The following is a 12,861-nucleotide window of genomic DNA, read 5'->3' as shown; positions in this document are numbered from 1 at the left end:
TTGTCTGTAATCTGTAATATAATGTATCATGAAATACTATGAATGTTAAATCCAGAATATACCATCCAATATATTTACTTATTTAGTATATTAAAACCTATAGAGTGCAATTATAAACAAATCAATGGAAGACTTTTTATTTGCTTATTTTATTTCATTTCAAATGTCTGGTTCAACCTTGTGCACTGATTTTGTTTTATTTATGTAGACTTTGATAAATAAAGATTGCTCAGTTTTCATTAAATATCTGTGTTTATTACAGTGCCTTAAATTCTGCTATTATAATATAATATAGCAACCTGTTTTTCTGGGGACTTCATGTGTGATGCCGTGTGTATATGATCTAGTTGTGTTATCATACCCCAATCTACAAGGCAAACATTCAGAATCCTTATTATACTGTCTCGTGGGAAATAGAATGACTCAATATCATTCCCCTAATGAATCAGCAGAGTGTGGTGCATAAACAGGGAATGTCACCCAAAACGTCACACGATTGTCTTTAGTGGAGAGTTTAAGGAAGTTTATGGGGACAAAATGCATTAAGTCTTCTCTTTTAGACTACACACCCATCAGCCATAACACCCATCAGCCATAACACCCATCAGCCATAACACCCATCAGCCATAACACCCATCAGCCATAACATTCTGACCATTGACAGGTGAAGTGATAATCTTGTTATCATGGCGCCTGTCAGAGGGTGGGATGTATTAGGCAGCATATGAACATTTCTTCCCCAAAGTTAATGTGTTAGTAGCAGGAAAAATGGGCAAATGTAAGGATCTGAGTGACTTTGACAAGGCCCAACTTGTGATGGCTAGACGACTGAGTCAGATCATCTCCAAAACTGCAGCTTCTGTGGGGTGGTACTAGTCTGCATTGGTAAGTACCTATCAAAAGTATCCAAGGAAGGAAAAGAGGTGAACCGGCGATAGGGCGGCCAAAGCTCATTTAAGCACGTGGGGGGGGCTGAATCGTGTGGTCAAATCCAACATACAAGCTTCTGTTGCTCAGTTGCTCAAGTTAATGCTGGTTCTGATAGAAAGGTGTCAGAACACAAAGTGCATCGCAGTTTGTTGCGTATGGGACTGCGTAGTCGCAGGACAGTCAGGGTCCCCATGCTGATCCCTGTCCACTGCAGACAGTGCCTATAATGGGCATGTGAGCATAAGAACTGGACCACGAAGCAACGGAAGAAGGCGGCCTGGTCTGATGAATCACGTTTTATTTTACATCACATGGATGGCCGGCTGCGCGTGCATCACTTACCTGAAGAACACATGGGACCAGGATGCATCCATGGAGGCCCCATGTCGCAACTTACAGGACTTAAAGGATCTGCTACTAATGTCTTGGTGGCAGATACCACAGCGCACCTTCAGAGGCCTAGTAGAGTCCATGTCTCAACGGGTCAGGACTGTTTTGGCGGCAAAAGGGAGACCTACACAATGTTAGGCAGGTGGTCATAATGTTATGGCTGATCGGTGTATAGCAAGGAGGTCCATCCGCCAAACAGTAATAGCTATTGGTGTTTTTGGTAGCTTTTCACTTGAGGATAACGAGCTTTTCTGGCTTTTCTATGATTAAGATACACAGATTCCTTCATATGTGTGCCGGTTAGGGTTAACTATATATATATATATTTATATATATATATATATATATATATATATATATATATATACACACACACACACAAGAAACCTGGATATACTCATGAAGGGTAATACGTGCTACAATGTTGATTGACTAAAAGTCACACATTCCTTGCGTAGTTACCAGGTACAGCACCAAGTATTCTCAGAAGTGGACTTGTAGAGCGTAAGGCAGAATCACCCTTCTCAAAACGTTACCTACTTGGATAATGGCTACCCATTTATCAAAGCACACAATGGCATCATGAAAAATCTCTTTCCGGGAAGGGTATTACTGTCTTGAATTTAAATCAAAACATAGAATAATGCGCAAATTCCTTACTTATACCATTGAGCAACATGCATTTAGAAAAGATCCCTGAGTAACCGGCCAACATCTGCTTTCTTTCTATGGAATGTCTTTGTGCTATAATTATACATCCGGATATCACAATAGTGAAAGAATTAAAATAGGGATGAAATAATTCCGCAAATGCAGAATATGCCTTTCCAAGCAAAATCTATGGAGGATTTACAAAGTCATAGAGAATTAGATGTTATACTGCTGTCATCGTGGTATGATACGCAAAACCACAAGCGGTGGAACATTTATCACGGCTTTGTACATGAGTCTCTGCAGGACAAACAGCACTGACAGACATGCAAAACTCATATGGTAAATTTCCCGACATGCTGCAAGCGGTCTATTAACCTTGTTAAAGCGAATAAGACTCGCTCTCTTGATATCTACAGTCTGACATGATGACATACCTCGTACATGTGGTTTAATGCAAAATCTGTCAGTAGGAGGTAAGTTCTGTAATGAGTTGCATATTTTGCGAGACGGAAATATTTCAATACATCCGTTAATGAATAATGCCTTTAACTCTTTCAGAGCTAGATATATGTACATCACTATGGTAACGCTAGAAATAATATGAACAACATGCAGGTTCCTAGGATTTTCGGGGGCCAGGTGCAAGATTATTTATGGGGGCACATCTTAGAAACACCAGGTAAGAACCATTTGGTCCATCTTTTCTATTCATTATGCCTGATGTAGAGACTTAATTCTTAATCAGTCTATATGCCTATACCATCCATGTCTAAATAGCTTGTATAAGCCTCTACCACTTCTACTGGGAGGCTGCTGCACTTATCCACCTCTCTCTCTCTGTCTTTTAATGATTTTACTGTAAAAGCTCTAAAAATTGCACCTGAAAATAAGAATTCTCAAGGTATTCTCCTTGATAAAACATTTTCTGAAGAAGTAAAAAATGTGTCTGATAGAAGGACAAAAAGTGATTGAGGACATTTCACACTTTAATGTTTTATTTTTTCACTCTTGTTAAGGTCCCTAAGATTCCCTTATAATTAGAGGGAAACTTGATGATGTCATGGTGACATTACAGGGGGATAAGGCTGCTTATTGCACTAAAAAATATATGAGGTTCAAGATCAAATTTCCAGGGTAGGCAAATGAATTCAGAAGCAAAGGCCCAAGCCATAGTTCAGTTTCTTTAGTCTTGAAATAGTACAGCTGTTCTTAAAAGAGGTAATTTATTGCAGAACGAGGTATTTGCATAAAAGTCATTACCCAAACAACAGTGACATCTAGTGGTCAGTTAATGGACTTGCAATGAGGCACCCATCCAAAAGAGTTCAACAGGGTTGAACGTTATGGACTTTTTCAGCCTAAATTACTGTTATTCTGCCTATTTTCACTGCTGTAACAACGCCAAAACTTATTTCATATCACCCAAGTGTCTTGGTTCTTCATGCAGTGTCCAACTTTTCCAGACAGTGAAGCTCAGGTGCCATTTGAGATAATCTTATCTATTTCAAATATATCTGAGCCATTTTCTTAGAATTTCTTCTACACAGTAGAACAATGATTGAATTTATCGCCAACATTAACTAATCACAGACATAACCCACGTACATATATTTTTTTGTGTTCCAGGGGGCCACATCCATCCCTTGCATAGTACCCTATAATGTAGTATTTTTAATACTGCCTTAAGCAGTTTAGGGGTAGTGAACAGGGACAGGGTTTTATAATTGTTACATGCAGTGCTACGGTAATCGGATGTAAGGGCTTTTATATTTAATTTGGATAGAGATCTTTTTAGGAACATCACTGAGCTCACTTTATTGTTTATTTATTGTATTGCTCATTTTTATTTACATTTTGTTAAAAAAAAATATCTTCCCTCCGGTCTCTTCTGCAATGATCCCACTGTGATCAGCAAACAAGGCTCCATAGACATCCATTGCTGATTGCAATGCATGCAATCAGCCAGCAGGAGGGCAATCGGATTTCCTAGCAGGGTCTAGACCAGTGGTTCTCAACCTGTGGGTCACGACCCCTTTCGCAGGGGTTGCCTAAGACCATCGGAAAACACATATTTCACAATATATAATTTTATGGTTGGGGTCACCACAACATGAAGAACTGTATTAAAGGGTCGCGGCATTAGGAAGGTTGAGAACCACTGGTCTAGACCGACCATGCTGGGTATATCCTGTTCTCTAGTGACCTTCCAGTGGGCATCAGTGATCAGGAAATGAGAGAGATGACATGCAATAGAAACACTTAAAGGAGTTTAAACGGAGGGAAGTTTATTTTAAATGAGGAGAAATGTTAGAACATCTAGAGACATAATCCACAACTAGAGGGTCAGATGCTCAGACTTAATGTAAGGACGATTTACTTCACTGAGAAGGTGGTACATAAGTGGAAAGCCTCCCAGCAGAAGCGGTAGAGCATAATACAGCAAGGGAATTTAAATGCACACGGGAGTCGTTACATTAGGAATCATGTGCAGACTAGATGTGTGTGCATGTGTGTTTCTACAAATAATGCTTACAGTTAGACTTAATCCCTTCTGTGTACAAAGGGTTAATCAATACCAATCAATATGTATCAATCATTAAGAAACATTGCTGTGTTCCCTCACCTCATTATTACTGAATTCACAAAATGATATAATTTTTAACCAAACACATGCTATTTTGCACATGTATTATTATTTATTATTATGTAGTCAGTTTTGACATGTGATAGCTGAGGCCGATGGGAGTTGTGATCCAGAAAAGGTCCCTCCAGTTTCTGGAATGATTATGATTATTAGCCCAGAACTATAACACTCCGTACAGATCCAGAACACAAGCGAGCTGCTTCCTCCTACACACTGCTGATCCAAGCTGTTCAGCCCAAAGCACCGCCCACCTCTCCAGTACCCACCAATAGCAACCTCAGCGCTGCCCCCAGCGCTGACAACCAGTCCCAACCGAGACCGTATCCAGCTAATCAAAATACTCTTTACTCTTCCTTATTGTGTTTTGGACGGCGGTCTGTGATTGGTTCGCTGCTTGTAGGAGGGGGTGACCAGGAAGTGCAGAGTGCATGGCGAGAACGGGAGACTGAGGCTTCCCTGACTGCACCGCCTTGGATACAGCGCTTCGGAGCCGCATTGGGACGGGAAAGTCACAGCTATCCATAGGAATGTGTGAGAGGGGATGCGCTTCCCGTAAGTACACCTGTGGTTCATTCATTCATGCCACTGACAGAGGCAATAAACCAGGGCACCTGCGCATATTAACCCCTGCAATTCTGCCCTCGAGTATATAATCAGGAAATAAAATGACATGGGTCTAACCATCTCAATGGCCGGGATATATTTTATATTTATATATATAACGTGATATCCCCTATTCCCATAGATACTGTATCAGTATGTATTTTAATATTTGATAATGTGATTAGATAACCAAGCTGGGATGTTTATGCAAAATGTATATTGTATACTTTACAATCTATAGATAAAGCAACCTTCTCAAGATCTTATAGAATTGACTCTGTTTAATGTGAATGTTATTCCCTTCCTTTAGTGCATATATATATATAAACTGTGAATTATTTCTAATTTGTGACGTTATGTTTGTACTTGTTATAAATGGCTTTACTGATTTCTAACCTACAAACAGTAGCTAAAAAAAAAAACCCCTAGCAGAATATAAGGGTATACAGTGTGGGAGCGCAATCCCTAATAATCATACAAAAAGTAACAAAAGAGAAAAAAAAAGACTTAAAATCTCCATTTATTCCAAAATCTACTAAAATAAAATGAAAGTAGAAAGTGGTGGGAAATTGTCCCTGTATGGACTATAACCAGACCAAGGGGGAAAGACCACCCCTCTCAGCCAAAAATGTATAATCCCAAATCTAAATCCCCTAAAGTGTCAACAAAATAAACTAAATTCCTCAATTCCCTGTCTCTCCATTAGAATCACAGGGCAGCGTCCCAATTAGACTGCTCAGTCTTATCACAAAATATCCCTTTCCCAAACTTAAGTGAACCCTAACCAAAATAAATAAAATATAATTGTTTAAACAATTATTGATTTCTAAAGCTTCTCTGTGGCTCACACAAGTATCTTTTCTCCAGCAGGTAGAACAAAACCATGTTAATCTAGTGAGAGCAGACTTCACCGCTTAGGTAGGTCAGGTTATTATTTGTCTTTAAATATGACGTATCTTTTTTGTTTTGTTGACACCCATATGGCATTTTAGTTGCTATATTGGGCAACGTTCAGTTGATTCAGCAGCAGTGAACCCTAAATTGTTACGTAATCATATGGAATGTGTCAATATCAACTGTATTTAAGAATTTTAAGGTGTGATACTTATACTAGCATGGCTGGTCCATCAGTAACAGCGGCACGTTTACCTATTGCGTAATACACCCTAACTCCCTCTAGATTGTAAGCTCATTTGAGCAGGGCCCTCCGGACCTCTTGTTTCTGTACGTCAAATTGTTATGTTATATACTACTTGTTATGTTCTGTTGACCCGTTATACAGCGCTACAGAATATGAGGTCGCTATATAAATCAATGAATAATAGTTCTGTGATAACTATTAATTCAGTTGGAACTGATTTGCTAATTATGTTGTTATTCCTACATCCCCCAGTGAAAGGATATTCAACACATCCAGAATCTGCCATGGTTCACAAGACAGCAGATGGGGATAGGTTCTGCTCGTGCCTCAATTCCTTCGGAGCTGCAGAATGCGTACGCCGGCAAGACCGTAGGACTCATAGCATTTGTATGGTCTCAGACTTTTTTTATCCAAACATGGGAGGGGTGGAAAGTCATATTTATCAACTATCCCAGTGCCTGATTGAGCGAGGACACAAAGTTATAATCGTTACTCATGCCTATGGGGACAGAAAGGGAATCCGCTACCTTACTAATGGCCTGAAAGTATATTATTTACCTCTGAAGGTCATGTATAACCAGTCGACTGCAACAACCCTCTTGCACAGCCTTCCTCTTCTCAGGTATATCTTTGTAAGGGAGCGAGTCTCAATTATTCACTCGCATAGCTCATTCTCTGCTATGGCCCATGACGCTCTCTTCCATGCAAAGACTATGGGTCTCCATACGGTTTTTACGGACCATTCACTCTTTGGTTTTGCTGACGTCAGCTCTGTGCTCACCAACAAGCTTCTGACTGTGTCCCTGTGTGATACTACCCACATCGTCTGTGTCTCTTACACCAGCAAAGAAAACACGGTGCTCAGAGCAGCACTCGATCCCAAAATTGTCTCGGTAATCCCCAATGCTGTTGATCCAACAGACTTTACTCCAGATCCGCATAAGAAAATGAGCAACAAAATCACCATTGTTGTGGTCAGTAGGCTTGTATACAGAAAAGGTAAGACTTTGCACAGGTGTTTTCACTTATAAAGTTATATTCTGTAAAATCTTCAAGCATAATATTAAAGCATGATTAATCTTGCTTTCTATTAAAACGTCTTGGGTTTTTCTTAAGAAAGGACCAATTATTTTGCATTTAAAATGCATATTGATATCGTTTTACGTGGACTATAAAGCATCTTATTGCATGCCTATTGGTGCAGTCATTCTCAAGATTTTGGAGCAGCGGTATCAGCTGGTTGTGTATGCGTCCTAGCTGAATGCTGAGAACGACTGACGCCACGGTGTATGTAGAAGCAGCAAGTCAATATCTTAAGAATCCATGCAACATTGGCTTCAATTGGCATTTTACATGAAACGCGGGCTGAGTGCTCCTTCACAAACAATAAGAAATTAAGAGATCTCTTTTGTTCATCAGAAAATTCAGAAATGTGTCAGTATTGTTTGTTGGGAAATGACTGGTGGATCACGTGCTACTCACATTCAATGAGACAAAACTGCCAATATAGCTTATTGTGTGTGGTTAAAAGACTCAACAATACAGCCTACTTGTCTTGTATAATGATAATACAATACTTTCTTACGCCTCAAAAGATGTACCATCCGCTTAAAATCCCAGTTAATTTTAATAACGTGGGCCCACCAGCAACAGGAGGCCCACCAGAGGCAGACTTCACATGGGTCCTGGTGGGTCGAGGTCAGATCAGTCCTTTGTGAACAACTTTTGCCCAGGGCCCACCAGAGCCTTGACTCAGCCCTGGGTAGGGATGTGCTCTTCATGTTCAGGCAGCTTTTCTCTCATAGCCCTGGGCCCCTACTTGCTGCTCCAGTTTCTACCATTTTACGGACCTTGTACTAATATAGGCATAATAGTTCTGCTTTTATTGACTCCCACTCTAACATCAAGTCCTTGTTCAAATGCAGATGAACCCAATTCTGAGTTATTGACCTATCTAGACAAAATTAGGGCTTTTGGTAGGCTGTGATACCTCAGTGGGTGGTCTGGAAAGCTTCGGTGTCACATTAGTCTATTTAGGCACTTTGTGTACGCTGGATGAGTTATGTGTTAAATTCTATAATTGTACATAATTAAGAACAGTATTTATGCAACATTTTCTGAGTTTTTTCCCCTTTTTTTATAGGAATTGATTTGCTGGGTGGCATTATCCCTGAAATGTGTCAGAAATATCCTGAATTGCATTTCCTAATTGGAGGCGAGGGGCCCAAGCGAATCATTTTAGAAGAGGTACGAGAAAGGTACCAACTCCATGACAGGTATTCTCAATAATTCCTCTTTGCCATATGTGAAAAATTAAAGGTCCCTCCTACAATAAAACCACTGTATGAAAAATAGAAAGAGGAGGCGCACTTGCAACTACTCTTGAGTGACCTTTTGAGGTCATTTTGAGTATCTATGGAGATGGAACTTGTTGTCCAACAGAAGTAATATATAACCAGAAATGATATGCTAGAAAATGGTCCAACAAATGTCTTGTTACCCTTAAGTTCATGAATCCTGTATTTTTATTTGGAATTTTGTAGGGTATACACTTAAAAAAAAATATGCACATGGACTATGGCAAGCCCATCATGTCTGAAGGGATTTGCCTGTTGTTCCTGCTGCAGAGTCTGTGAACAATTCATTGATATGCAAAGTTTTACTAGTATTATCTATTTATTTTATTATTGACCAGGTTCTCAAAAAAAATAACTTTCTGTTTTCTGTTAAGAATACAACTTTTGGGAGCTCTGGAGCATCAAGATGTACAAAATGTATTAGTAAAGGGAGAGATATTTCTAAATACATCTCTAACAGAGGCTTTCTGTATGGCGATTGTTGAGGCTGCCAGCTGCGGATTGCAGGTAATTCTTGTGACATTTTCTGTAATAAATAGTGATTTTATAAAGTTTTTAGGAATGCTAAAACAGATTTGTTATGCAAAAAGATTCAAATGTTTGGAAGGTAACCTTAAATGGCATTGACTGCCGTTATTATTATTATTATTATTATTATTATTATTATCATTATCATTATATAATTGTGTATTCAGAAGTTTTCTCCGTTTGTAGATAATGTGTTTTTCTGGAGTCCCAGACCTTTAGAAATGGCTTTGTAACCATTTCCAGACTGAAAGACGTCAATAACTTTGTTTCTCATGTATTCGTGAATTTCTTTAGATTGCGACATTATGTTCTGCTTTTTGAGACATTTTTAGCCTATTTCACTTTGCAAGTTCCTATTTAATTTTTTAGATTCAACAGGGCTGGCAGTAATCTATTTAGGATTCAATAACTTAATAAAAGTGTCTCTCTGGTTCATAGACTGCACGCACACTTGTAGAACATTTAAATGAAATGTTGGAAGATAAAATAAGTATAAGATCTCTGTGTTACATTAGTGTGCAAAACCAAAATATTGAAGATACTTGGCATATTACAGCAAACATTTCAAGGGCTAGTTGAAAACAAAACCTTTTCCTAAAGAACTTCTACTTCTCAAAATGTCTTTTTTAAATATTGACAGGTTGTGAGCACAAAAGTAGGGGGAATTCCTGAAGTGCTGCCAGAAGATCTCATTATCCTCCGTGAACCATCAGTGAAGTCGCTTTGCGATGGTTTAAAGAAAGCCATTGATAACCTGAAGTCAGGGACTTTGCCAAGTCCTGATGCAATCCACAAGAGAGTGAAAACATTTTATACCTGGAGAGATGTTGCTGAAAGGACTGAAAGGGTAAGTGTATATGACCTTTGGTAAAGGGGAACTCTCACCATACACTTATCCTTACTTATTCTCTTATAAATCAAAATGTATTGTGTGTAATTTGTTGGGGTACGTAGGATAGGAATATTACATTATATAATAGTTTGTCTAACCAGAAAAAGTGCACATAAATGTAGTTCTCTCTCTCTATATATAGCTAGAGTATCTTAGATCTGGTACATGGTTCTCCCAGTTTCTTGTATACCCGATGGGGTAAATATTTTGATTAAGAAAATTACACAAACACTTGATAATCCTTAGATCAATCAGGAGTGTAATTCATCATTTGTAGCAGAAAAATCGAAAAAGTAAAAAAAATCATCCAATGATATCCCTGATTAAAAATAGTGCAAACTAAGAATAAATCCACCCGAAGTGTTAGTGTACACAGTCAATTAATTGATCCAAATCACAATTTCAAAAAACTAGTTATTAATGTTCAGAAAAAAACAGAAAAAAGGCTAAAAAAAATTTTCATGTATAAATTTATCCCAATGTTTGTGCGAATGCAATGCGTGTACAAAGTTCAGCAAAAACCGCATAATGCTTTCCTTCCATAAGAGCCAAATCCAAGAGATGCTTCTATCTTATTATATAAAGTGCAAGCAAGGAAATAGCAGCAGCAGAGGGGCAATTATTTCTGTCTGGATAGAATTTGACTTCTGATCCCTTGTGTTTCTTCTTCATTGTTCTAGGTTTATGATCGAGCGGCCCTTGAAACTGTATTACCCATGAACAAAAGGCTTGAGCGACTTATAGGGCACTGCGGGGTCGTCACCGGCTACGTGTTTGCCTTGTTTGCCATCGTTAGTTATATATTCCTGCTCTTTCTACGGTGGATGACGCCGGATTCTGTGATCGATGTTGCTGTAGATGCCACAGGTCCAGAAGGAGCTTGGTCAAGACAGTATTCCAATAAAAGAGAACGCCAAGAAAATAATTTTAATGTGCTGTCAAATGAGTAAACAAACGTTTATTATGTCTGTTGCTTGCTACGCCTTGGGAGATGTGTACTTTAACCCATCTTAACATAAAAACAAATGTAGAAATTGTTTGATCTATATGTTTTTATGCCTGATTTAAAAAAAAATCTTTACAATTTTCTAAAAAGTAACATAAGCCTGAGTGATTTTTTTTAATTTCTGATTTGCTTGATAACAATCAAGTATCCTATTTGGCCAAATGTATGGGGTGGAAACTAACCACTTGCTAGGGGTTCGGAGAACAATGCAGTGGCTGTAATGAGTCAAATTTAACACAAGCTTGCATGTCAGTAGTCAGTGTGTCTTCAAATTGTTGGAATATGACCCAGATTCCATGTCTTTCAGTACTTGGAAGAGTCAAAGCATAGTTTTTCGTGACTATCATCTGTTGCTGTATCAACTGCATCTCTAGGAAGCAAACCTAAATGTTCAGCCACATTCAGATTGGGTGAAGCTCCAGGCCGTTCAGATTTTGGAAAAAGTCTCATTGGTGAAACAAATCTTGTGTTTGATTTGCCCTGAAGCACCTTGTCATTAAGAAAATGCACTTCATCTGGAACAAGTGTGTTGATAAGGTCTCTTAGAAGTGTAAGCTTCCAAGATATTCTCTCTAAGATATATTCCAACCCCTGCCTCCCCTTGATCCTTAGTCTTTAGCCTTTCTTTTGCTGGGAAACAAATATGTCTGTGCATATTTGAACTCACTGACCTCATTCAATATCACTGATTGCAACAAGATAATTACACACTTTCTCAAAACAAAAATAAAAAAGACTTGCACGGCTAAAAATCATTTAGTTGTCCCATCCGTGGCTGATTCACATGTCCATGTGGTACCCTCACCACTAAAGATGAGCTTGACAAGGAACAGGATTGCATCTGTAATATAATAAAAGCCAAGGCGTTTACCCACTGGATGACGGGTCCCAACTGTTGTCTACCAAGCAAGGTAATAGTTTTTTTGACTATTATTATTGGTGCTGTTACGGATCCTGTTCCTTGTCAATTTACAACATAAGAGCGTGCTTTCAGAGCATGTAGTGGGATTTGCTGCATTGGGTATCATGAAGGCTATAGACCCCTAGCAAATGGATATTTGATAATACTGTATTTTGGTAAAAATCCTCTTACACTGGTAACTACCAATTTTGTTATATGAATGTGTCCTAAGCGTTATGTTGGGTTTTTGATAAATGACACACTTAATCTTTACGCTTAGCTGGACTATATATTTCATGGGACCTATTAGCACAGTTAATTACATAACACATTTTTTATTGTAGGTTATGCGAACCAGCAAATGATTTGCCTACCTAATCGTTTTAATACGATTAATTGAATCATGTTTTTATTACTAGGGAGTTAAGTTTCATAAATTGATTCTGTGCCTATAAATGGGCTTTCTGTATTTTCTGACTAGTTGTAAGTATTAACAAATATCAAGCAGATGTACAAAATACCTACTACTTTCCTACCAAATCCATTTATTATAGTAAATTATAAAGCATTTCTGTGCACTTGACTCACAGCAATTAGTTTTGCATTGTCTTAAGAGGGCTATGCAGCTAACTGGGTTTATGCATAAGGAGCTATTCTGGTGTAGAGTAGCAATTAGCAAGAACATTCTATCTGTTCCCGTGGTCATTGCCCCAATGTACCATTAGCTCTTTATATATAAACTCCCATGGTGCCCGATAACCCAGCATTGGAAATGTTAGGGTAAGTGTGCTGTCTATGCCAGATCTAACTCTACT

General features: G+C 38.5%; 1 protein-coding gene and 1 long non-coding RNA gene across 3 annotated transcripts in view; one reads left to right on the top strand and one right to left on the bottom strand.

The window, feature by feature from the left end:
- The window catches only part of LOC128474605 (uncharacterized), a 208,478-nt gene that overhangs the window by 156,477 nt on the left and 39,140 nt on the right, over positions 1-12,861 (bottom strand). The window lies entirely within an intron of this gene.
- Positions 5,038-11,252, top strand: PIGA (phosphatidylinositol glycan anchor biosynthesis class A). The gene is made up of 7 exons (XM_053456951.1): positions 5,038-5,170; positions 6,089-6,139; positions 6,615-7,361; positions 8,506-8,638; positions 9,094-9,226; positions 9,888-10,094; positions 10,820-11,252. The coding sequence occupies exons 3-7, from the start codon at positions 6,647-6,649 to the stop codon at positions 11,087-11,089; spliced, it is 1,458 nt and encodes a 485-aa protein (XP_053312926.1). The 5' UTR covers positions 5,038-5,170; positions 6,089-6,139; positions 6,615-6,646; the 3' UTR covers positions 11,090-11,252.

This window comes from Spea bombifrons, chromosome 2, assembly GCF_027358695.1.
Source record: "Spea bombifrons isolate aSpeBom1 chromosome 2, aSpeBom1.2.pri, whole genome shotgun sequence".
NCBI classification, from domain to species: Eukaryota; Metazoa; Chordata; class Amphibia; order Anura; family Pelobatidae; genus Spea; species Spea bombifrons.
Note: the sequence above shows the minus strand (reverse complement) of the source record. Positions and strands in the feature narration are given on the sequence as shown.

What these genes read in the sequence shown, in the direction of transcription:
- PIGA (XM_053456951.1), top strand. Translation starts at nt 6,647, where the DNA reads ATGGTTCACAAGACAGCAGATGGGGATAGGTTCTGCTCGTGCCTCAAT. An exon ending in TAGGCTTGTATACAGAAAAG is followed by an intron (nt 7,362 to 8,505) that starts GTAAGACTTTGC and finishes CTTTTTTTATAG; the next exon opens with GAATTGATTTGCTGGGTGGC. An exon ending in TTGCTGAAAGGACTGAAAGG is followed by an intron (nt 10,095 to 10,819) that starts GTAAGTGTATAT and finishes TCATTGTTCTAG; the next exon opens with GTTTATGATCGAGCGGCCCT.